Raw genomic sequence first — 21,604 nt, 5'->3', positions numbered from 1 at the left:
TAGGGAGAAGATCAGGGCATCGCTGTGAACTCTGTGTGAAAATGTCAGCTCAGGGCTCAGCCACGGTCAGAAAAGCAAATCAAATGCAGTGTTTTATTAAAAAAAGAAGAGAGAATGAAAGAAAACATCATAACCCTACACCTCGAATTCTGCACATCTCTCTGCCCGGCCTCCATTTGGCCCAATAAGCATAGGGCTAGAAGAGGTTCAGAAAAGGATGTTGATGTGATCTCCAGTAGATAGTAGTTTCCATGCAGAAAGAAAATACTTGAACGTTCATTGGTGTGGAAGAAAGTTCAGGAGTATAACAGAGGTGTGCAGTGAATGGCACAGAGGAATTCCTGGGGAAATTAGAGGTTGCTTTTTTCACGACACAAGACCTAGGCAGCTTCATAAGAAAGGACCAGGCAGCAGGTTTAAAATAAACAAAGGCAGTACTTCTTCATGCATGCGGAGCATAATTAAATTGTGAAATCATTGCCAAAAGTTGCATGGGTTCAAAATTAGATGAATTCATGGAAAGAAAAAGATCCTTCAAAGGCTGTTGGACAAAAATATGATCTGTGGCTCAGGAAGTGACTTAGCCACAGGCTGCTGGAAGCGGGGAAGGTTTCGCAGGAGGATTATTCCATACGTACCCTATTTCTTGCATCTTCACCACGTATCCGCTGTCGGAGCTGTGCCAGTGGTTGAGGTGTCTCTCTGATCTCTGGACCAAGCTGGTGCTTGCAACAGCCCTCTCGGAGCGGGGACCTCTGGCCGGGGCAAGCCTGCCTGCTTGTACCAAGGCTGAGGTTTCTGCAGAGACAAGGCCACTTCTGTTGCTGTTTACTCCTGTTTGTGCATCTGAAATGGCATTTGTACACAGAGCCTGGGCACTGCTCATGCCGCTGCTTGCCTCAGAGGGAGTCTGATCCCTCGTGGAAGGGGACGTGACGGTGCGGGGGATGCAGGAGCCCCCAGTGTCCTGGCTGAGGGCGTGGGGGGCAGCCCTGCCCCAGCCTGCTGCAGAGGAGGGGATGGAAGGGGCCTCCTAAGCATGGCCCCGCTCAGAGGTGTCCACGCAGACACTCCTTTTTGTAAACAGCCAAGCTATATTTAGAAGGTCTTCTGCCTCCATCACTGCTGTGAAATGCTGTTCCAGATTCCTTGATCTGGTAGTTAGAAACCGTCTCTTAATTTCCAGCCCAAACTAATTTCTGACCACTTTATACTCATTTGTTCTCGTGCCAATATTGTGTTTTTGCTTAAATAGCTCTTCTCTCTCCTTGGAATTTCCCTCCCCTCCCCAGTGTTTACAGAGTGCAGTCACATCACTGCTCGGCCTGGCTAAACAAGTCCAGCTCCTCTGGTCTCCCCTCCCCGAGCACCACCAGCGCGGTGCCAGCAGCTTGTGCAACAGCATTAACACTTGCCTTCTCCCAGGAGCTTGCAGCCTCTTCCCTTGGATTCTTGCTCAGATCCCACTTGTCTTTTTCATGAACACATTGAGGTGGTTCCGTGCAGAGGTCACCCAGCGCGGCTGGACCTGTGAGATGTGCTGTGGGATGCCTGGGTAGGGTGTGAATTCGAGGGTGTAACCTCAGGATGTGAGTTTGGTCTCGTCTGGTGTGGAAGGGGCTTCAGAGTCTGTGCTGGGTGCTCCCCAGTGGGGTGTGGGCAGGCGTGGGTCCTTGGCTGCGGGTGCTCCCTGAATGGGGAGGTGGTGAGGGGCAGCCGTGGGGATGTGTCCGTTTCCATGACTACACAGGAAGGATGCTTGCACGCAGTGCTGCTGCGTGTGGTCTCACTCAGAGAGCTGGTGACTCGCCTCAGACTGTGGCATTAGCAGAGCATGGTGTGTAATTAATGTCCTGATGGTGCTGCGATGTGCTGGCATGGAACGGTGGTCTGAAGTGCCCAGAGACAGGCAGTCAGCAGTGCTGACTAGGAGCAAAGGAGAGAAGGGAAAAGCCCTGAGAGTCCCGGTGTCTGAGCCCAGGAAGAACTGCCAGCTGCGTTTCCAGAGATCACAAACCTCCCCGGGCTGGCTGGGGGAGCTCAGGGCTGCTGGCGGCCTCTGAGCCTGCCAGTGCTCACACCTTTGCATCTGCGGCTGACGGGTCTGTCTGGGGCAGAGAGAACCAGGACTGTTGTGGAGCCCTGGGTTTTCCTGGCATAGAGGCTTTAGATGTAACGTGGGTGAAACAGTGTCCTCCCATCAGCCTGCAGCTCACTGCTGCAGCATGGCTTAGCCCTGATAAGCTGGTTGTTAAACAGGGCACAATGGGGGGGCTGGCGAGGCAGAACCTCCCTTTGCCAGCTTGGCTGGGGACCTCTCCATGTTGTCCGGCCTTGGGCGCAGCCTGTGGGTCTCGCCGGCGGTCTGTGCCCTGGGTGAGGTGCAGGGCTGGTGGAGAAGGAGGTTGCAGAAGGCTGCAGGAAGGTGGAGATCCTCTGGGTGCTCGGGGCTCTGTGGGGGTGACCTGAAGGGTGCCCCGTGCCACTCAGCTGCTCCCCGGGCTGTGCTGCAGGTGCTGGAAGAGAAGCCATCGGGACTCCTCATCGCCTCCCTGCAGGCCAAGGACCCCGACGAGGGTGAGAACGGGACCATCGTCTACTCACTGATAGGTATGAGCTGCAGGACGGGCTAACTGATGCCGCTCTCTGCCTCGCGGCCATCACCCCCGTGGCACACGGTGCCCACTGCCAGGCCCTGCCACATCACACTCCCTCCTCGGTCCCAACACGCCCCCTCCCTCCCTGCATCTCCCCGCAGCATTCCACCTTCTTTTTGCAGGAGCCTGGGCAGAGCGTTTCACACTGCACATGGCCACCGGGGAGCTGCGGACTGCCACGGTGCTACGCCGCGCTGACCGCGCCGAGTACATCTTCACCGCGACGGCCAGCGACCGGGGCGCGGTGCCTCGCAGCACCTCGGCCATCATCCGCATTCAGGTGTCCGCGCCCCAGCTCCCCCCTGACCGCCTACCCCGCGCTCACCTCAGGGGCACCATCCAGCGACTTGGCAGCCTTCCTCCCACCTTCATCCCGGGGCACCCTTTGCCCAACTGTAGATCCAGCCCTGAAATCTGGGTGGGGAGCCCGGGGTGGGCCGGGATGGGGCTCTCTGCCACCGTGCGCGTTGTCATCTGTGAAACCCCGGCACTAATAGTAGCAGTTCTGCCTTCTCCAGACTCGGGCAGCCAACCCTGTCCTGGGCACGCTGTTACAGACCTTAGAGGTCCCCGCACAGAGACATTAGTTCTTCCCAGCGTGTCCTGAGGACAGTCCCTGACGTGCAGGGCGTTCTCCACGTCTGTGTGACCTTGGCTGTCCCTGGCTGGTGCATTGGCCCAGACACCCACATCCTTTCCCTGCCGTTAGCCTCCTTTTACAGCACAGGCTCCAGTTCCCCCAGTCACGGCACTTTCAGAATACACCACATCTTCCTGCCCCTGTTCTTGCAGTTCCCAAGGCCATTTCACTCTCCTTGTTTGATGTTCTGCTGCTTCTCTGTGCTGGCAGTGCCCTCAGACATCATCACCAAGTTCATAACGTGCTCAGCTTTCCTTTGCCCTTGCGCTACCCAAAGTAAATGTCAGCAGCAGGAGCCATCTCTGCCGGGGCCTCCTTGAGCCCGTCAGTCTTTGTCCTTTCTGTCACGCAGCCATGCTCACACTGGGCCTTCCCCAGTTAGTCCGCGATGCCCATGTGCTGCTGCACCAGACGCAGCTAAAGCCCAGACAAGTGAGATACACGTTGGTCCTTGAGGAGAGAAGCACTGTGTTAGCTCGGCACACCCGCCTGTAGCCGTGTCTGTAACTGTTCTTGTCACTAAGGCTGTCCTACAGCCCCCAAAGTGTGAGGCCAGGCTGCTCGTCCCGGAAGCGCCTGTTTGCACCCCTAGAATGCAGCGATTTGCTTGGCAGTTGCCAGCTTTGGTACCCCTCTGGGCTGGCGGGTTTGCTGCATTCTCTTTTTCCCCAGCTGCTCGACGTGAGTGCACTGAGTGCTGCAGCATGTTTTCCCCTCACACAACACTGAGTTTTCATGCGTCCTCTCTCCCATCCACCAGTGCACCTCATCCCCAAATTCACTGTCTTTAGCAAAAGTAGTGATAGTATTTATTTATCTTTGGCTTGTATTGTGTTGTCTTTCTTCTCTGCACCTCTCAGCTGGAGGAGTGTTGCCTCTCCTCTTGCCCACTCCTGTTTTACAGAATTATTTCTGCTGCCTTTGCAGTTTCTAACACAGTCACAGACTTACAGAGCAGTTGAGGCAGGAGGCGCCTCTGGAGATCGTCCTGTCCAACCCCCTGCTCAGGCAGGGCCATCCAGAGTCCGGTGCCCAGGACGGTGCCCAGGTGGCTTTTGACTGTCTCCAAGGATGGAGACTTCCCCCCCACCCCCCCCTCTGGGCAACCTGTGCCAGTGCTCGCTCACCCTCACAGGAAAGTGTTTCCTGATGTCCAGAGGGACCCTCCTGGGTGTCACCTCGTGCCCATGGCCTCTGGTCCTGGCACTGGGTGCTACTGGGAAGAGCCTGGCTCTGCCTCTTGGCACCCTCCCTGCGGGTACTGATACATTTGATAAGATCCCCCATGAGCCCCCTCTGCCATCAGCAGCCCCGTCCTTGCCTACCCCAGCTGCTACCTTCCACCCTGACAAACCCGGGCCCACTCTCAGTGTGTTTTCCAGGTTGCTATTCTCCTGCTAGGCCACAGGAGCTGAGGCTTTGCCTGCCGACACCTCCCCTCTGCAGGCCCCACGTCCCCCCCTCCTCTGTCTCCCCACAGGACCCCTCCTGGCGCACGGCACCCTGGCGCCTGCCCCTGACCACCGCCTCTCCTCACAGGTGCTGCCGTCCTCCCGGGTGCTGCCGCGGCCCGACGCCACCGTGCTGACCCTTCACCCTCCCGAGGGGGTCCGGCCGGGTTCTGTGATCGGCTCCGTGGCACCCCCAGATGCCCCTGCGCGAGGACAGCTGACCTACACGGTGGTGGGAGGTGGTGGGGACGGCACCTTTGTGGTTGACAGCGTGACAGGGGAGATTTACGCTGCCCGGGAGCTAGACTATGAAGCTGGGGCACGGCACATGCTTCAGGTGAGTGCCGAGGACACGCAGCACGGCTACCCCTCCAGCCGACTCGTGCTGGTGCAGATCCACGTGCAGGACTGCAACGACCAGACGCCCACCTTCCCCGAAGACCCCATCACCATCGTGGTGCCCGAGAACGCCCAGGCCGGCTCGTCCATCTTCACCTTCCAGGCGCTGGATGGGGACGGGGTGGGCCCCAACAGCCAGGTGCGCTACGCCCTGCTGCACCAGGAGCCCCCCGGGGCTCCCTTCCAGCTGGACGGCCGCTCGGGGCTGCTCACCCTTCGCCAGAGCCTCGACCGGGAGGCTGCGGCCTCCTTCCTCCTGGTGGTGGAGGCCACGGACCAGGCCCGCAACGTCAGCCAGCGCCGCTCGGCAGCGGTCACAGCCCGCGTCTTCGTGACTGATGAGAACGACAACGCGCCCGCGTTCCTCTCGCCCGCGGCCGTCAGCGTCATGGAGGACCAGCCCACGGGATTCGTGGCGCTGCACGTGGTGGCCCAGGACAATGACCTGGGCGAGAACGGGCGCGTGAGCTACTCGCTGCGAGCAGGCAACGGGGACGGCCGCTTCCACCTTAACCCCAGCACTGGTGGGGGCCCGGGGGGTGCCGGGTGGGCGCAGGGACCCCCAGAACGCGGGGGAGTGCAGGCGTGCACGGGGGCGCAGCGTGGTGCGCGGCGGGAGGGCAGGGGCTGGGAACCCAAAGCGGGGAGACTCGTGGGGTGCGGAGAGCCCTGAGCACAGCGCCCGCTCGGCACGTGCTGCCTGGGGGGGGCCTGGCAGCGCCAGCGCCGCCCAGCCCCAGCTCGCCCTTCTCCCCGTGCCTGCAGGTGCGCTCTCCATCGTGCGGGCCCTGAACCGGGAGGAGGTGGTGCAGCACAACCTGACCGTGGTGGCCGTGGATCACGGTTTCCCACGCCGCTCCGCCACGCAGCTCCTGTCCGTGCTGGTGCTGGATGTCAACGATGAGGCTCCCGCTTTTGAGAAACCGGAGTATGAAGCGCACGTCATGGAGAACTTGCCGGCTGGCAGCCCTGTGCTGCAGGTGCTGGCCACAGACCGGGACCTGGGTGAGGATGCAGGGCGAGGGCGAGCTGCCCGGTTTGTTCAGGGGCTGTCCTGGAGATGCAGCACCTGGGACTGGGTGCGCTCTGCTCCCTCCCACCTGGTTTGGGAGAGCCTGGCTGGCCACGGAGGGAGGGATCGTTACCTGCCCTGGAGATGAGAGATGGGCTGAGAGTGAGAACAGGGGCTGTGATCCCCTCCACTCCCCAAGACAGTGGCCCCCATTCCTCGGAGGTTCGTTGGCCCATTTTCCCTTCCACAAGCTGGGCTGGGACCTCCCTCCGCCACACAGCTCTGCCCCGGCTTTGCTCAGCAGGGAGCGAGATCATCCTCTGCCAACAGCTGCGGGGCCGGGAGGAGGGAGGTGCGGGGCAGTGAGCTGAGGGAGAGGCTTCGGGGGCTGCTGCTGGACTGCCCTCAACCGCCTTCCCGCCGCAGGTGCCAACGGGCAGGTGTCCTACGGGGGCCTCTCGGGGGGGCCATTCTCCATCCACCCGCAGACGGGGCTTATTGTCACCACCCAGCCCCTGGACCGCGAGCAGCAGGAGCAGCACGTGCTGACGGGTAGGGCTGTGCTGCTGCGGGGGGGGCGGCAGCTCGGGGTGGGGGGGCGCGGGGAGGCGATGGGGGTCTGTGGGGCTTGTGGGGTGGCCGTGCCTGGCTGCCCCTGTGACCGACCGGGCGCTGGGGTGTGACGCGGCCAGGCAGAAGGGCAGCCTGCAGCGCTCCTGCTGTGTCCCTGCAGTCTATGCTCGGGATGGGGGCCTGCCCCCCAACCTCTCCAAGGCGACGGTGCGCATAACAGTAGGGGATGAGAATGACCACGCGCCACAGCTGGAGAGTGCATCCTGCTCCGTGGAGGTCCCTGAGAACCAAAGCCGTGTGGCACTCTACACCCTGCGGGCCACCGATCCCGACGGAGGCGAGAACGGGCGCCTGGAGTACCACGTGGCAGGTGAGGTGTGCAGGGAGCTCTGTGCCTTCATCTCAGCAGGAGGCGAGGGCTTGTCACCCCGGGGGGCTCATGGCAGTGTCTGTTCCGCTTCAGTTCTCCCCTACACGTTGCTGATGCCCCCTCAGCCCTCCGGTTCCTCTGCCCCCAGTGAAGACCACCCCGAGACCTGGCCAGGCGGCACTCCCTCGTTCCCCAGGCTCTTGTCTGGTTCCCCAGGCCTGGACTCGTTCCCTGCCTCTCTTGGCTGCTCTGACCCGCTGAGTTTCCAGGTTGCGAAGGGAGATCTCTGCCGTTACCACCCCGTGCGTTATCTGTGGCAGCAGCACTGGCCTGTGCTTACACACACGGGGCTGGACCAAGGAGGTTCAGTCCCACTGGGGCTTTACAGGGAACAGCTCACTCGACCCTCCCTGCCAGGCCACGCTGGGATGGATTTCACAGTGTCCTCTCTGGGCAGCATAGGGCAGGTCCTTCCTCGTAGCAGTTATAGTCATGCTGCCTTGTTACCCCCCCCCCTCTCTCTCCCAGATGGAGACCCTGGGCAGGATTTCAGCCTCGACCCAGTCACTGGTGTCCTCTCCACGGCACGTGCCCTTGACCGGGAGCAAGTTGCTTCCTACAGCCTCACAGTGGTGGTGCAAGACCACGGCACCCCCCCGCGCAGTGCCACCATGGCAGTGAACGTGCGGGTGTTGGACCTCAATGACAACGCGCCTGGTTTCGCTCAGGCCAGCTACGTGGTGGAGGTGCCAGAGGACTTGCCTGTTGGTGCCTTGGTGCTGCAGCTGGTGGCTGAAGACCCCGACGAGGGCACCAATGGGCAGGTCTCTTACTACCTGGGCAACGAGTCCCTCGGCACGTTCCAGGTGGAGCCGCAGAGCGGGCGCGTCAGAAGCGCCCAGGCGCTGGACCGGGAACGCCACCCCCGCTACAGCTTCCTGGCCAGGGCGGTGGACGCGGCCCCGTGGGAGCCCAAGAGCGCGGCTGTGCGCGTCACCGTCACGGTGCGGGACGTCAACGACCATGCCCCTGCCTTCCTGCACAGCCCGCTCACTGTCGCCTTGTCCCGCCACACGCCGCTCAAGCAGGTCGTGGCCACCATGAGGGCGGAGGACAGGGACGCAGGTGCCAACGCCTCCATCCTGTATCGCCTCGCCGCGCCCAACCCTGCCTTCGCCATCAACTCCTACACGGGGGATATCCAGCTGCTGCAGCCCCTGGGCTCGCTCAGCCAGCGCCAGCGGACGCTCTTCATCCTGGCCACAGACCTGGGGCAGCCGGCGCTCTCTTCCACCGGCGTGGTGGTGATCCACGTGCAGGAGGAGCCGTACCGGGGGCTGCGCTTTCCCCGGAGCACCAGTGACGTGGCCCTGCCAGAAAACGCTGCCCCAGGTACCAGCCGGGCAGAGCGACCAGCGAGTGCTGGGATGAAATGGGACGGGACGGGGCAGGAGGGGGCGCTGGGCTGGCACGGCTGTGGGAAACTCAAACCAGGGAGCACTGGGGAGCCCCGTGGTGCTTTGGGCAGACCCAGAAGTCTGGCTGGTGCCCAGGCGGTCCAGGGTGGCAACCCCTGTGGGTTCAGAGCAGTGTAGGCAGTCACAGCTGCTCCTGGAAGGGCTTCAGGGTCACAGCGAGACCACCGAGGGCCCACGGACAGGCCACACAGATCCTGGCTCCCAGCCCAAAGTTACCATTAGGTCTCGCTCCTGCTGGCAGCAGCGTCCTCGGGCAGAGCTGTGTTCCTGCGGCACGGCGTGCGCTGCCCACACACCGCCCAGGCCCTCGCTGCCACCTTCCCTGGCACTCTGCTGCCCCTTCACGCCGTTCCGCTCTCTTCCAGGCACTGCCGTGATGAGCATCCAAGCCACGCACACGGGGGGCTCCTCAGGGCGCATCACGTACAGCATCGTCAGCGGCAATGAGAAGAACGCTTTCCTTATCCAGCCCAGCTCAGGTACAGCACCGGGGCCGCCCGGGGAGGGGCAGGACGGAGGCAGCCTGTGCTCTGCCAGTGCCTGGGCAGCAGTGCTGAGCGGGCCAGCGGCACTGGTGGGTGCCTGGTAGCCCAGGCGGAGCAGTGAGGTGGGTTGCAGGGTGCTGCCCAGAGGCACTGGGCGAGCTGGCTTGTTTTGCACCCCATGGCGTGAGGAACAACCCTGGAAGGGCCACATGTGCCTTGGCACCCCAGAAAGCCTGGCTGAGGGTAGGGTGGGGGGTGCCTTGCTGCGAGGTTGGTGCTTGCCCTGTAGTTCAGAAGAGACTGGGATATCACAGCCCCCAGTATCAGCACGGGCTGGGGGATGAAGGGATTGAGAGCAGCCCCAAGGAGAAGGACTTGGGGTACTGGTGGATGAAAAGCTGGGCATGAGCTGGCAATGTGTGCTCACAGCCCAGAAAGGCCCCGTGTGCTGGGCTGCACCCAGAGCAGGGGGGGCACAGGGCCAGGGGGGGATTCTCCCCTCTGCTCCGCTCTGGGAGACCCCCCTGCAGGGCTGGGTCCAGCTCGGGGGCACCAACAGCAGAAGGACACGGACCTGCTCCAGCGGGGCCAGAGGAGCCACGGAGATGCTGGGGGGGCTGGAGCCCCCCTGTGAGGACAGGCTGAGAGAGTTGGGGGGTTCAGCTGGAGGAGAGAAGGCTCCGGGGAGACCTTAGAGCGGCCCCCCAGGGCTGAAAGGGGCTGCGGGAACGGGGCGGGGACTCGTCATCAGGGGGAGGGATAGGACGAGGGGGAAGGGGTTTAAACTGACAGAGGGGAGATTCAGACTAGATATAAAGAAGCAATTTTTTATGGTGAGGGTGGTGAAACACTGAACCCGGTTGCCCAGAGAGGTGGTAGATGCCCCATCCCAGGCTGCCCCGGTGTCACTGCGAGCCGCTCGCTCGCCACACGCTGCCAGCAAAGCCAGAGCTCGGGCACTGAGCTCCGAGGAGAAGCCGGACCAGCTGAACCTGGTGATGGGCAATCCGGCCCACCGAGTCCTCAGGAGCCCGAGGTGCAGCCTCGCGCCCTGGCAGCCCCACGCGGAGCCACCCGCGGCCCTGCTGCAGCCTGGTTGTCCCCACGGGCCCGACGCCGCCCTGCAGTGCAGCTGCCAGTCCCCTGTCCCCCGGTGCCCGCCAGCACCCAGAGTAACCCCCAAACGGGGCTCAGCGGTTCCTGGAGCTCGGGGCTGGTGCACTAAAGCCCTGGGCAGGCTCACAGAGGTCCCCGCACTCGGCCCCGGGGATCGCTGCCTCTGAAGGAGCGGCCGCCGTGTGGACGGGAGCAGCTGGTGGCCGCGGGGCTGGGCCGGGGCTGCTCTGTCCATGGAGGTGGGGCTGACGGTGGCACCCTGCCCCGTTCTGGCTGGTCCTGAGCCAGCACCAGGTCTCCGAACCAACAGTCACCACCCCCGAGTGTACCCGGGTCTCTCAGCCGAAGCGTCCGTGGCTGCTGTGACAGCCCGGGGGTGACAGGAACCCCCGGTGACCCCCAGACTGGCCATGGGGCTGCCAGAGCCAAGTCCTGTCCTGTCTGTCCAGCTCAGAGCCAGGCTGGGCGAGAAGACCAGCGGCTCACGGTGCCCAGCGGTGCCCCTGGAAGAGGCTCTGACACTGGCCCAGCTGCCACGCCGTGCTGCGGCCTGGGGGGTCACAGAGTCACATCCCCTCCGCTCCGATCCCTGTCCCTTCGCATCCCTTCATCCCGTCTGCTCGGGTGTCTCCGTGCCCGTGGTTCCAGGCCCGTGGCAATGCTGCAGTCATTTCTGGATCTCTCTGGGGCTCTCCACCTTCTTGGGTGGGACGTGACGGAAGCCCGGGTGCACAGTGGCACTGGAGGATGGGAAGGGACGTCTGTCCTTGGACCCCCCGCCGCAGAGCTGCTGGCGCTCCCGCAGTGCCTGGGGGCCCTGAGCCCCAGCCGGGCTGGCAGCTTGGTCGCTCCTGCAGGGGCTTGACGTGGAGCCCTCTGAAACTGCCCGGACCCCGGGTGCTGTCCCCGCAGCGGCAGGGCCACCGCACGGGTCCGTGGGAGCGGAGGCCGTGTCTTGAGCGAGGGGCAGGATTTATCCTCCGGGCAGGTCCCTGTGGCTGGGACAGCCGTCCTGTTCGGGGAGGGCTCGCAGGAGCTCCCTGTGCTCGGTGGGTCTGTTCGGGAAGGGACGGATGAGCAGAGGGCTGGCCTGAGGCCAAGGGACCAAAGAAAGGCAATGAGAGATGGATGTGCTGGGGCACCACTCGCCCCTGTTCCACTGTGCTGCTTCCCTGCTCCCAGGTGCCATCTCGGTTCAGGACTCCAGCAGCCTGGATTTCGAGGCCAGCCCCCGCCTGCGCCTGGTGGTCCAGGCAGAGACAGCAGCTTCCTTCGGCTTTATGGCCATAAACCTCAACCTGCAAGATGTGAACGACAACTTGCCACGCTTCCAGCTGCAGAACTACGTGGCGTTCATCTGGGAGTCCCAGAGCTACGACTCACCAGTCATCCAGGTATTGCCAGGGGCACGAACAGCCACGGGGCCTCGCTGCCCTCGCAGGGCTCCAGGGCTGCACTGCTGAGTCTCTCATGTGGCTTTGCAGGTCCTGGCAGATGATCTGGATCAGGGAGCCAACGGGCAGGTCACTTATGCCATCAACCAGTCCCTGCCGATGACAGGCTTGTACCACATCGATCCTCAGACTGGGGCCATCACCACTGCTGCCATCCTGGACAGGGAGATCTGGTCCCAGACCCGGTGAGTGGAGCCAGACTGACTTCTGCCGCAGATACGAGGCGGGCAGAGCTGTGGAGCAGCACCCTCAGGGCTGCGGAGGACACTCTGCTACTCCGTGCCACCCAAAGCTGTCCCAGCCCCGTCTGTAAAATGTTTTTGCCCAACAGCAGGAACTTAGTGTTAATGTGTGGAGCAAAAGTGCTGGAGGCACGACAGATGGCCTTGGGACGAGCCAGTGCTCTGTCCAGCCTGGTCCCTGCAAATCGGGGAGGATTGTGAGGGGGGCGGTGGGCTCTTTTCAGAGCCTGCATCCATTCCCTTTCCTGCCAGCTCAATCCAGACCACGTACGCCCAGTCCCTCCCCACTGCCTCTTGCACCCTTCTGCCCCGCCGCACACGCTCCGGGCGCTGTGCCCTGCCCTGGACCCTCTTGCAGCTCCTCCCGGGTTCAGCCCAGGTGCTCTGGGCCCCTCACTGTGTGCACACACTGCGGGCATCATCCAGCCAGTCCGGCCACACGCGTGTAAGATGATGGCAAACACCGCACACAGTGAATTCGAGTCTTCCCCTGCCCTTTCACACGTGCATCGTCCAGGCACAAGGAACAACTTCAGCGCAGGCTGCGCTCTCTGCCCGCCCGCGCGTGCTCCAAGGGCTGCGGGTCTCCCTTCCCAGGCGTGGGGAGGCCTCGGGCGTTCCTTCCCTTCACATGCCCATCGCCCTTCCACAGAGGGGCTTCACGCGCTCCCCAGCACCCAGATGTGCTCCAGGTGCCTGTCCTGCTGCACCCTACCACGTGCCCTGCCTGCGTCCCCCCCCCCATGTGCTCCAGACCCTTGTGCCCACATTCACCGTCCGCTCGGGTGTTCCGGGTGCTGGACACGACCCCGCTGCCCTCCAAACACCCACCCGCTGCCCTGCCCCGCCGTGCTCTCACTGCACACACTTCCACTGCCCCACACGTGCTCTCCAGACGCTCCACACGTATCCGTCGCCCCAGACGCGCCAGACGCTGCGCACGGTTCCAGTGCCACAGGGACAGGCTGCAGCCCCGCCGCCGCCTTCCAGACGCTGCCTGTGCTGCCTCGCACGTGCGGCCGCGGCGGTGACCCTGGTGCTTGCCCGCAGTTTGGTGGTAACAGCCATGGACAGAGGGACTCCGCCGCTCGTGGGCTCTGCCACGCTGACGGTCGTGGTGATGGACGTCAACGACAACAGCCCCACCATCCCATTTCCCTGGGAGGTGCGCGTCCCAGAGAGTAAGTGCAGCTCGGCCCAGTGAGGTAACGCCTCACTGACGGCGCAGTGTGGGTCGGGAGAAGGCCCAGAGGGGCCCGTTCGTTCCCTTGCCAAGGGCTGGCTTGTGCCAACCCCCCTTGTGCCAAGGGCTGGCTTGTGCTACCCCCGAGCTCTTCGGCCCTGTCCGTGGTGGCACCAGCTGAATCCCCAGCTCCGCCCTGGCCCCTGCCTGCACCACAGGGGCTCTGGCTGCACGCGCCTACCCTGCCCACTCTCTGTCCTCGGTCCGTGTGCCCCGTGCCTGTGCCAGCCTCCACCTGCCCTGCCTGGCTCCCAAGACCTTACCCTTGACCCCCAGAGTCCCCCACCTTGTCCCCAGTGCTCAGGCTCTGGGCTGAGCTGTTTTCCCCCCACGTGAGCCAGGTACTCTCCAGGGAGACGGGGCCGCTTGCTCACGCCTCTCCTCCGCACAGACACGCTGCTGGGCACACAGATAGCCCAGCTGACCGGGAACGACGTGGACTCGGGCCCCGCGCTCTCCTACACGCTGGTGTTGGATGGCGACGCCGCGGGCACGTTCAGTGTGCTGCGATACGGGGGACGCATCGCCCTGACGGCGCCGCTGGACTACGAGCAGCGCAGCCGCTACACCCTCACCCTGCGTGCCTCTGACACCCGCCACGAGACCGAGGCCAACCTCACCGTCATCGTGGAGGATGTCAATGACAACGCACCGACCTTCAGCCAGGGCTTATACCAGGTACCGCGCCCGCGGGTGTCCCAGGCAGTGCCGGCCGCCCCACGCGAGCCCGCTCCCGCCCTGCTCACCCGGCCATAGAGGCAGAGATCCCCGTGAGGAGGGGTCTGAGCCTGGCCTGGGCTCTCTTCCTGGGCTTCCATCCGCACCCCGACACCCCTCAAGCAGATGGCACGTGCTGGCAGGGGTGGGAGCGGTGGGAAGGGCGGGAGCGGTGGGAGCTGCGTCACAACCTGCACAAGGATGTGTGGTGAGACCTGGCCTGGGGCCCCACGGGCGGGTCGCTGGACGAAAGCAATGTGCTGTGTCTCTGGAGCAGAGGGACGAGAAGCTGGGAAGCCCCAGAAAGGCTCGAAGGCTGTGAGAGCACAGACCAGTGGAACTGCCTGTTTGTATGTGCCATTTGGCACACCAAAACCAGCGGGTTTGATTGGTGTAAAATACCCTCTGTTGAGAAATTATCAGCTATTAAGGAGTTCTTCAGCACAGCAGAGCAAAGCAGAGAAAAGGTTTGGGAACTGGATGCTGAAGCTGGGTGGGAGCCGCACTAACAAGGTTCGGTGCTGTGCAGACGGGACCCGGCCAGCGGCCAGCTGGGCCACCTTGGCTGTCGGTGCGCTGGCCAGCCCCAGGCCTTCTCCCAGTGCTGCGGGCTGCCTCCGGGCAAGGAGAAACGGGCACCTCCCTGGGGCACCCGGCGCTGACTGGGGCTTCCTCCTCTTCCAGGTGACGCTGCCGGAGCACACACCCGCAGGCAGCATCATCCTCACCGTGAGCGCCACCGACCCAGACTCGGGGAGCAATGGGGACGTCACCTTCCACCTGGCCGTGCCCAGCCCTGACATCGCCATCGACCCCAGCAACGGTGCGCGGGGCCGGGGCTGGCTGCGACGCGGGGCCCGTCCGGGGGGGGCTCTGACAGCGCTGCAGAGGGAGGTGCCCCCATACTGGCCCAGGCCCAGCCCCTCGCCAGGTCGCTCTCTGGAGTGGCCAGTGGAGCAGACGTGGTGCCGTGGCCACCGAGCAGTCCCGGCGCAGCGTCCCGGACACCCGTTCCTCCAGCCCACGCCCCTCACGCCCTCCCCAGCTCCCTCTTGGCCCCGCGCTGACTCTGGCTTTGTGCCCTCACAGGGACCCTCTTCACCGTCCGGCGGGTGGAATTCGACGCCAGGCAGCCCACTCTGGACCTGGTGGTGGAGGCCCGCGACCGCGGCTCTCCCAGCCTCTCATCCTGGGCCACAGTGCAGCTCCAGGTGCTGGACGTGAACGACCACAGCCCCAGCTTCCAGGTGCCACGCTACAACGCCAGCGTCCCCGAGGACCTGCGCCCCGGAACCACTGTCCTGACGCTGGAGGCCGGTGACGCCGACCTCTCCCGGGAGAACGCCGGCTTCGACTACACCATCGTCAGCGGCAACAGTGGCAATGCCTTCCAGGTGGAGAGCCGGGTGGCCTGGGTCGGGGGGCACCTCCGCACGCAGGGTGCCCTGGTGCTCGTGGAGCCCTTGGACTTTGAGGCCATCCCGGTCTACAACCTCACTGTGGCGGCATCGGACCGGGGCCTGCCGCAGCGCAGCGCCACAGTGCCCGTGCTCATCACCGTGCGGGATGTCAATGACAACCCGCCCGTCTTCGCCCGAGCCGAGTACCACACGGCGGTGAGCGAGAGCGCGCCACCCGGCACGGAGCTGCTGCGCGTGGTGGCCCACGATGCCGACTCAGGGCCCCGTGGCCACGTTCGCTACACCATCAGCTCAGGCGACCAGCGTGGGCTCTTCCAGCTCCACGAGAGCACAGGGGCCCTGTGCCTGGCGCGGCCCCTGGACCGGGAGGCCCAGGCGCTGCACGCGCTCGTGGTGCAGGCCACGGACGCGCCGGGTGGGCACTTTGCACTGGTGCCGGTAGCCATCGAGGTGAAGGACGTCAACGACAACAAGCCCTACTTCCCGGTGGAGGTGCTGAGCGCCAGCATGCGGGAGAACCTGCCTCCTGGCACGCTGGTCACCACGCTGCGCGCCGTCGACGCCGACACCGGTGTCTTCGGGGAGCTGCGGTACACGGTGCTGGAGCAAGCGGCGGGGGAGCCTGGAGTGGCGGAGGGCCGGGACGCCTTCACCGTCAACAGCAGCTCCGGGGAGCTGCGCTCCCGGCTCACCTTTGACTATGAACGAGCCAAAGCCTTCCAGCTCCTGGTCAGGGCCACCGACGCTGGCAACGCCTCCGCCACGGTGACCGTGCGGGTGCTGGTGACAGGGGAAGACGAGTATGACCCCATCTTCCTGAGCCCCTCCTTCAACTTCGAGGTCCCCGAGGGCGCCCACAAAGGGCAGAGCATCGGGCGGGTGCTGGCAACAGACGAGGACGAGGGGGCCGACGGCGTTGTGCTCTACTCCCTGGCGAAGCCCTCGCCATACTTTGCCATCAACCAAACCACGGGCACCATCTACCTGCGCGTGGACAGCCAGCCCCAGGCGGGGGCCGGGCGCGCCAAGCGGGAGCCGCGCGAGATGAGCCTGGAGGTGCAGGCACGCAGCCCCCTGCCCGCCTCCCGCTCGGCCTCCGCGCAGGTCACCATCGACGTCACGCACACCTCCTTCGGCCTGGCCCCGGACCTCAACCTGCTGCTGGTGGCCGTGGCCGCCTCACTGGGGGTTGTGGTGGTGCTGGCCGCTGTGGCCATCGTGCTGGCGCTGGTCCGCTCTCGGCACCGCCGGGGCCGCGAGAAGCCAGAGGGGGACGGGCCGCTGGGCCGTGGGCAGAGCGGGTCCCTGCAGAAGCTCGGCCGCGAGGAGCCGGCGCTCCCCGGGGGGGAGCACATTTACCACCAGGCCCTGCCGGGCTACGGGGGCGAGCCGGCAGGGCCCTACACGCGCGGCGGCTCACTGGACCCCTCGCACTCCAGCGGCCGAGGCTCCGCCGAAGCCGCTGAGGACGACGAGATCCGGATGATCAACGAGTACCCACGCGTGGCCAGCATCACGGCCTCCATGCAGGAGCACATCTCCGCCCGCGGCCCCGACTCCGGCATCCAGCAAGACGCCGACCAGCTCTCCGACATCTCCTGCGAGCCGGCTGCCCTGGAGAGCGCCCAGTGGTTCAAGAGCAAGAAGGGCTCCGGGCTGCTGCTGCCGGGGCCGCCCGCGCAGCTGTACCGCGAGGATGGCGGTGGCAGCGCCTTCCTCGGCGTGCGCTGTGGCCTCAGCGTCTCCTCCCAACCTCAGGACTACGCCTTCCCGGAGGATGGCAAGCCCTCCGTGGAGGGCTCGCTCACCGCCATCGTGGCCAGTGACGAGGAGCTCCGCGGCAGCTACAACTGGGATTACCTGCTGAACTGGTGCCCCCAGTTCCAGCCGCTGGCCAGCGTCTTCACAGAGATCGCCCGCCTCAAGGATGAGAGCTCCCTGCGCAAGCCCTTCCCGACCAAGCCCAAGGCAGAGCCCAAGCCCCGCATCGACCCCCCACCCCTCATCACCTCAGTGGCCCACCCAGGTGCCAAGTCCGTGCCCCCCAAGCCACCGCCGGGCAGGACCTTCCCACACGCCTCCTCCCTGCGCCGCTCGCCCATCAGCCACGAGGGCTCCATCTCGTCCTCTGCCATGTCACCCAGCTTCTCCCCCTCGCTGTCCCCGCTGGCTGCCCGCTCCCCCGTGGTCTCGCCCTTTGGCATCTCACAGGGGCCTTCTGCCTCCACCATCAGTGCCGAGCACTCGCTGGAGCCCCCCGAGGAGGCCGAGCTCAGGATTTAGACCTGGGCCCGTGGACTCCTCTGCCCCACCCTGCAGCCGTGGGGTCAGGAGCGGTGCCAAGCCCGGGGCTGCTCCGCCTGGTGCTAATCCTGCTCTCCCAGCACCTTGCCTGGCCTGGGGCCTCCCTGGGCTGAGTTCCTGTGTCCTCTGGGGCCGTCAGCTCCCGTCGCTCCCTGTGGTCTGGCAGATTCCGTGCTGGTTTGGATGCCCCGTGGACTGCGGATCCTCACGCCAGCACCCCAGGGCGGTGGCTCCTTGTACTGCTCGTGGTGGCTCCATCGGCGCCTGGCAGGACGGTGCTTCGCAGTGCTCTGAGGGAGGCTGGGAGCAGGCGGGTGCTCCCTGCCCCGCTGGGCCAGGGTGCTGCCGGCTGTGGACCCTGCCCTTCCCCGGCCCCTCGCCCGAGCCAGGCAGCGGCCCGGGCACAGCAGGACGCTGAGCCGGCCCCGCCGGCTCCTTCCCCACGGGAGCTGCTGGGGCAGGGATGTGCTGCTCGGCGGGCACAGCCACAGCAGCCTGCCCCTCTGCCCGCGCTGCCCGCGGGGCCGGGGGGGCTGAACTGCCCTCCTGAGAGTGAGGGGGGACCCGTCCCAGGCCAGGCTGGAGCGGGAGGAGAAGGCAGCGCTGGCTGTCTGCTTGCCTGTGCGTGGCTGGTGCGGGGAGGGGGATCCTCTGGTGTTTCTCAAGCCCGTCCACCGCTTCATGGGATCCCTGTAAGGGATCTTCCGAGAGCTGCTGGGGAGCCCCGTTCCTCAGGGCCTGGGCTGGGGGGCAGGCGCCCTGCTCAGCCTGTTCTTGGAGAAGCTGCCCCGGGGCCAGGGACCGCTCTGGGCTGGGGGCTGGCTGGGCACCGGGCACGGGCAGGGCCCCAGCACCGGGCAGGCTGCGCGGTGGGGCTGCGGGACCCGCGGCGTGAGGGCGGCGGCAGAGCCGACCCCGCGACGGCCGGGCCCCGGGAACGGCAGCGGCACACGCCCGTGACCGCCTCTCGCTCCGTCTGCCCCGGTCTGGCGGCCAGTCTGCAGGGGCAGGGGAGCTGGGGGGGGACCCAAAACCCCACACGGCCTGACGCTGGCAGGGTGGCACTGGCACGTTGCCTCAGGGCCGCAAGGTGGGACGCTGGGCAGCCGCCCTCCCCCAGGGCCCCGCAGCCTGGGCCACCTTCAGAACGCGGGGAGGTGCCAGAACGCCCCCGGGCCCAGCCCTCCATGCAGGGGTGCTCTGCACCGCTCCTTCACGCCCTGTGAGCAGGGGATAGAGCCACGCTGCAATGGGGCTGGTCCCCATCCTCGCTCAGCGCCACTCAGCCGGCCTTGCAGCTGGCATCGTGCTCACAGGGGGGTCAGCCCCCCCCGCGCTCAGCCCCCGCCACGGCTGCTCACGGCGGAGCGGTGGCCCCGTGCCCTGGGAGCGCAGCCGCGGCGGCCCCGGGTGCTCATGGCCGCTGTGACCCACAGGCAGAGGAGGGCGCGGGGCCGGGGCCTGCGGAGCACCGCGGCGTCCCCGAACGCGCAGCCTGGCCGTGAGCGTGTTGGTGGTGCCAGGGAAGGCACCCAGCCATCTGAGATGGGCTCTGGGGGGTTTCCTTCCTGTCACACTTTTCCTAGACCCACTCTGTAGCCTCAGCCCGAAGCACGTCAGCACCGCTGCTGCGACCCCAGCCCCAAGTGTTTTATCACAGCAGCCACAACCCATCACTCTTGCCCACTCCCTCCCCATTTCCCACCACGAACCACATGTGACCGCAGCCCCATAGGTCACAGTCTTGGCTCGAAGCCTCCCGCTTTGTGCCACGGCCCCAGCCCAGCCTGCAGGGTGGGTGTCCCCGCACCACGGCACTGCGCACCCAGCTCCCCTCCACGCACCTGGGTGGGCCCCTGGTGCCAGCAGCCCCGAGACCTGTCCTGGGCACAGGGGACAGGGGCCTGCAGCAGCCGTGGTGGTACCAAAGGGGCCGTGGGGCCGGGCCTGCGCTGCCTGGGGACCACAGAGCCCCCGGGGCAGCCCTGGGAGGGGAGGATGGGTCCTGCCTGGCTCAGCCCCTGGGGGCTCTTGGGACGGGCACCCCTCCTTCCCTCTCCCCAGGCCGGGCTGTCCTGCTCGGGCGCCGTGGGGAGCACGCTGAGGGTGCCGTGTGCTCCCTGCACAGCCCAGGGTGGCCGAGCAGCCCAGCTCCCGCCGTCTGTTTGGGACGGGGGAACACGGAGGGGTCACCCCCTGCATGCCACGTCAGACACACAGCAGCCCCACTTTGGTCTGGGGGGGGGTACAGACATGGGCTGCTGAGCCCAGCCAGGAGCCGGAGCCTCCAGTTATTTATTTTTACACATTGTACTACAATTCCTGTTTTCTACTTTGTTTGTACCTTTTGTATCGTGTCTCGCTGAGCTGCATGTATCGGGCGCTGCTCACCGGCCTGCACACTGGGCCATTCCAGCACAGCCTGGACCCAAGTGCCAACTTCTCAAAGAAATGCCTTAATAAACCACACTTGTTTGTACAGAGACGGACACGCTCACTGCTGCTGGGGGCTGCCGCTGCGCTGGCACCGGGGCCCTGGGGTGCTGGGGAGAAGCACCAGCAGGGCTGGCAGACCTGGCTGAGGCTGCCGCAGCACCGTGGCCACGGGTCTAACCCGCGGCCCGGCTGAGCGCGCTTCCCCGCGGGCACACGCACCAGCACGGGCGTACGAGACGGGTCTCCGTGTGTGACACAACCGGCAGCGCCAGCCTCGTCCCGCTCCCCCCGCTGCCCGGAGCAGGTCTGTCAGCAGGAACAGACCTGTACAACGCGGGGGCTCCTGCAGCCGCTGCCCAGGAAGTGCCCCCACATTCCCAGTCTCCCCAGTTCGAGTCCCTGAGGCCGCAGCCCCACTGCAGCTGCTGCAGACCCCCCGTTACAGACACCAGCACAGGCAGACACACACCCCGTGGATCCCTGCGGCGAGTGGGCTTAGGAAATCTGTCTACCCAGAAGCTTTTTGGCTCCCTCAGCCCCTGTTGTGTAACACCCAGACGTACAGACACACACAAGTGGTTTCCAGTTGATCTCCAAACCCCACAGTCCCTCTGGCCCTTGGCAAGGGCTCCCCTGACCCCTCTGGCAGCCTTCTCCCCCGTGGTCCCACCACACACACAGTGGCCCACTCCTCTCCCTCCCGGTCCCCTCCTCGCTGCCCGCTCCCGATCGCCGTCTCCCGGCAGCAGCACGTTCTCCCCCGCTCCCAGACCCGCACTCTCCAGCTGCTGGTGCCACGGGCACACCGGCCCTGTGACCGCACATATCCGACACACACGGGCACAGGGAAGAGTCCCCCTGACCCACCCTGTTTGACAAGATGTGACGGGCTCCACAGCCATCGGACACGGGACAGCCAGACAGATGCGACGACCATCAGTCCATTCACATGACCAGATGCTTTTCCCCATTTTTCCTTGTTTTCCTGTTGATTTTTTCCTTCCCAACCACCTTGATCCCTCTCTCTCTCTCTGCTCACCTTTTAGCTCCTCTGCTAAACATCCCATAATAAGTCTTGCACCTTTCCCAACCGCCCTGCACTCTGCCCCCCAGGACGTGCCCCCCGGCTGTGACCCTCCCATCTGGGCTGTGACTGGGAGAGCAGCTCCCGCTCACCCGCCCTGACGGTGCTGCCCTCAGGGTGACAGCCTGGGCACAGGGTCCCCTTCTCCGGGCTCTTGGGGTTCCTCTGCCTGATGCCGCTTCTCTGTGCTACCCCCTCACTGACCCAGCGCCATCCCGCGCCCTGAGCGGCATCGAAGGCAATGCCCGGGCACGCTCGCTGCTCCGCGGCTGAGGCCAAGGGGGTCTCTGGCCAGCGGGAAGGTCCCTGATGTCACTGTTCTCCCCGGCACTGCCCGACCTCGGGTGATCCCGGCTGCCCAGAGGGGGGGGGCACGCTTGCTCCCCCCGCAGGAACAGCACGCAGCCCGCCCGGGCGAGCAGAGATCCCCCAGGACACCTTGGCAGCTTCACTGGGTGCTCAGGGTCCCTCGTCCCCTGCCCGCGCCGAGCGCTCGCAGCAGACGCTTGTTAGAGTAATTAG

The 21,604-nt window shown here is 65.1% G+C and overlaps 1 protein-coding gene across 2 annotated transcripts in view; it reads left to right on the top strand.

The window, feature by feature from the left end:
- DCHS1 (dachsous cadherin-related 1) overlaps positions 1 to 20,045 on the top strand; it is a 51,277-nt gene extending 31,232 nt beyond the window's left edge. For both annotated transcript variants that reach the window (XM_074920297.1, XM_074920305.1), the window contains exons 8-21: positions 2,514 to 2,610; positions 2,780 to 2,937; positions 4,837 to 5,671; positions 5,913 to 6,152; positions 6,586 to 6,711; positions 6,893 to 7,102; positions 7,631 to 8,494; positions 8,946 to 9,059; positions 11,364 to 11,575; positions 11,666 to 11,820; positions 12,928 to 13,058; positions 13,512 to 13,798; positions 14,522 to 14,660; positions 14,927 to 20,045. In XM_074920297.1, the coding sequence (XP_074776398.1) occupies positions 2,514 to 2,610; positions 2,780 to 2,937; positions 4,837 to 5,671; positions 5,913 to 6,152; positions 6,586 to 6,711; positions 6,893 to 7,102; positions 7,631 to 8,494; positions 8,946 to 9,059; positions 11,364 to 11,575; positions 11,666 to 11,820; positions 12,928 to 13,058; positions 13,512 to 13,798; positions 14,522 to 14,660; positions 14,927 to 17,541 (6,183 nt within the window). In that variant the 3' untranslated portion in view covers positions 17,542 to 20,045. The remainder of the gene's footprint in view (positions 1 to 2,513; positions 2,611 to 2,779; positions 2,938 to 4,836; positions 5,672 to 5,912; positions 6,153 to 6,585; positions 6,712 to 6,892; positions 7,103 to 7,630; positions 8,495 to 8,945; positions 9,060 to 11,363; positions 11,576 to 11,665; positions 11,821 to 12,927; positions 13,059 to 13,511; positions 13,799 to 14,521; positions 14,661 to 14,926) is intronic.
- The last annotated feature ends 1,559 nt before the right edge of the window (positions 20,046 to 21,604 follow it).

Source organism: Athene noctua, chromosome 1 (genome assembly GCF_965140245.1).
Source record: "Athene noctua chromosome 1, bAthNoc1.hap1.1, whole genome shotgun sequence".
NCBI lineage: Eukaryota > Metazoa > Chordata > Aves > Strigiformes > Strigidae > Athene > Athene noctua.
This window is presented reverse-complemented; position numbering and strand designations above follow the sequence as displayed.